This window comes from Gavialis gangeticus, unplaced genomic scaffold (assembly GCF_001723915.1).
Source record: "Gavialis gangeticus isolate Ggan-Ray unplaced genomic scaffold, GavGan_comp1, whole genome shotgun sequence".
NCBI classification, from domain to species: Eukaryota; Metazoa; Chordata; order Crocodylia; family Gavialidae; genus Gavialis; species Gavialis gangeticus.
Window position 1 is genome coordinate 56752273 of NW_017728992.1, and position 2855 is coordinate 56755127.

The 2855-nt window shown below is 38.9% G+C and overlaps 1 protein-coding gene across 2 annotated transcripts in view; it reads left to right on the forward strand.

The window, feature by feature from the left end:
• NUP153 (nucleoporin 153) overlaps nt 1-2855 on the forward strand; it is a 63589-nt gene that overhangs the window by 7339 nt on the left and 53395 nt on the right. The window contains exons 3-4 of one of the 2 annotated variants that reach the window (XM_019522872.1): nt 1614-1750; nt 1854-1982. In XM_019522872.1, the coding sequence (XP_019378417.1) occupies nt 1614-1750; nt 1854-1982 (266 nt within the window). The remainder of the gene's footprint in view (nt 1-1613; nt 1751-1853; nt 1983-2855) is intronic. The other variant, XM_019522880.1, reaches the window with a different exon arrangement.

Consider the following 2855-nt stretch of genomic DNA (forward strand, 5'->3'; position numbering starts at 1 on the left):
CCAGCCTGTAGCTCTGCTCCTACCTTGCCTCTGCAACAAAGTGCAGGAAGAGCATAGTGGACACTCAGTGAGTGCTCCTAGCTACTTTAGCATTCCATCCTTTTTCTCTTTTGTGAAATATGAAACATCATAACCAGAAGAAAATATGACTACATCCTGCTTGCCACCAAACAATGTTGAAGTAAACAGACTGTTCCAATTTTTTCTGAGCCTAACCTGCATAAAATGAGCTGTGCCAAACAGGAGATTTTACCACACCTTTAACTCTCCTATGAAATATGAACTTTCATTTCTACCTGGAAGAAATTTTTATAATCTTTTCTCTTACGCCTGAGGAAGAGTATTTGTACCCAAAAGCTTGCAATTAAAGCTTTTTTTTTGCAAAAATCTAATTGTTCTAATAAAAGATATCTCCTCTACCACAAGTTCAGATTCCTAGCTGCTTTGGGGAGATGAGGCAGGAATGCAGCATTGTGGGATGCCAGAGAATAGACACCATATACACTTGTTCCAGAATGAAATAGCACAAAATTAGTGCCTGCTTCCTCTAGGCACATTTTCTGTCATGCTTTGGAGGATTTTTATCAGGTGTTTTATTTCTACACGTTCCTTTTTTTGAAACATTTGAAATGTTATGTCTGTCCACAGCATAAAGCTCATTTGCTATGGACTTTAGAATATTTGGCTTGCATGGGCTGGGTTACTGCTCTTAGGGTATCTAGTAGGCAAGCATCTACTGTTTATGCTTTATCTTTTGTGCATGGAGGATTTCAGTTCTATCAAGCCTGTCATCTTTCTTGAATATAAAATTCACTAGGGCAAATGTTATCTTGACTTTTTTATTTAACATCTTATTGACTAAGACTTTTGGAAACTTAAGCCCTTTCACTACAGAATAATTGCCGGATAGAACAGACAACAGTAGCACAGGCTTCCACAGACTGTGGAAGCAGGTTTCTATTTACCATGCCTCCCCCTTATTTTAAGGGGGAGGCTGTCCTTGGAGTCCACAGTAGTTGTCTGTATACCTCTGCTTTTTATTAGCAGGCTCAGGACAAACAAGAAAATGCTTGTGGCTTTCAGTGGACTGGACGGTTTGTTATAAATTTAAATAAGAACATTAACTGCAGAAGAACCAGATTTAAGACCCACCAGTTCTACCCTGGGTTGAACTCAAGTGATTAATTTGCTTATGAGAATTTTGTATGCCATTAGTAATGCAAGTGTTACTATAATTTCTGTCCTTCTGAACGAGTTTCCTAGTAAAACCATCAGTCTGAGCTTTGTTTAGTGCTTATAATTTCCATTACAAAGGCTGGTTCTGTATTGATTTACTTGACTAGGACCTGGGTTCATGAATTATGTGAGATTTCCCGCTTTCTGATGCAGATTGTTAACAGAATATTGTAAAATTAATCTGTTCAGAGAACTCTGAAACTAGGTGTTGAATGACTTAGGACCGAATGTGGCATTTTATTATGTGTTTCTTTAATGCAAATTTATATTTGGTTTTCTGTGTACATCAACTTTGCTTTAAATTTATAACTTTTATAATCCAACTAAAGCCCTAACCCACTTAAGGTATTTATGCATACCATACATCTTTTTGTCAGATATAGCAGTTTCAAAAAATACTGTACCACCTCTCTGGTCCGCAGAAGCAGAACGATCTCATTCCCTCTCACAACATACACCTACCAGCTCTAAAAAACCTGCATTCAACTTATCAGCTTTTGGAGCTCTCTCCCCTGTAAGTACAGCACAATGTTGTGGGGTTTGGTGGGATTTTTTATTTTTTTTAATTGTGTTCTTTTTATCCATTTTGCTAACTTTCTCAATGTATCTTTTTGCAGTCATTTGGTAACACTTCTGTCCTTAAGACAAGCCAGCTTGGGGATTCTCCATTTTATCCTGGAAAAACCACTTATGGTGGGGCAGCTGCAGCAGCAAGGCAGTCTAAAGCACGAATTACTCCTTATCAGGTAAGAGAAACTGGAGTGAGGTGGGCAGTAAAGAGCAACTGAAATGTAATACTTGTGCCACAGGTTAGCCATCCCCATTCAGGGATGTGATGTGGTATGGGAGTGATCAGTGAATTATTGCAAAATGCATCTTCTTGTTTGTAAAGGAGCATCTAAGCTGTGGTACATAAATTAGGCCTGTCAACCTGCTATAGTTACAGTTGCATTAAGTTTTACATTCATAAACTTTGTGCTTGCACACAGCGTATGCATATGCAAAAATAGGTAAGCATCCTTAACTGTAACAAAAACTCCTGCTCCTGGTTACTTTTTTATTTTTTTATTTAGAGGTGTATTTAGTGGTATACTTACAAAAAACACATCTGTGCTGATCCTTTTCTTTGCACTGCACTCCAGCAGAGATTAAGGTACAGTGTTAAATGCAATACGTTTCCCTTGCTTTATGCGGGTCCTGTATGTGCAAATTCAGTCTTATCCGATGACCCTTTTTATACCAAAAATTCATTATATGCTAGAGGGTGTAGGTTGTATGTAGGTTATATGCTAGGTAAATTCACTCTGATACGATTGGTGTGGTGGAAGCCCACAGTCAGCTGCTTTGTGCAGTGCATTGTGGGAGTGATGTGCACCAAAATATAGTCTCCTGCGGATCTGTGCTCCTCGCTCATTATCTGTGAAATGTGTTTCTGTAGTTGCCATCCCCACTGTGATAGTGCCCTGTGCTTGTGTGTATTGTCTGCTGTTGGTGAGTACCAAAATTGTCTTGTAAAAGTGCTAGAAATGGGCCTGGGGGTCAGTACATTCGAGGCCTTGGAGCGTATCCCTATTTGTTACATAGTAAAGTGTGTTCCCTTTATGTGAATTCAGGTTATG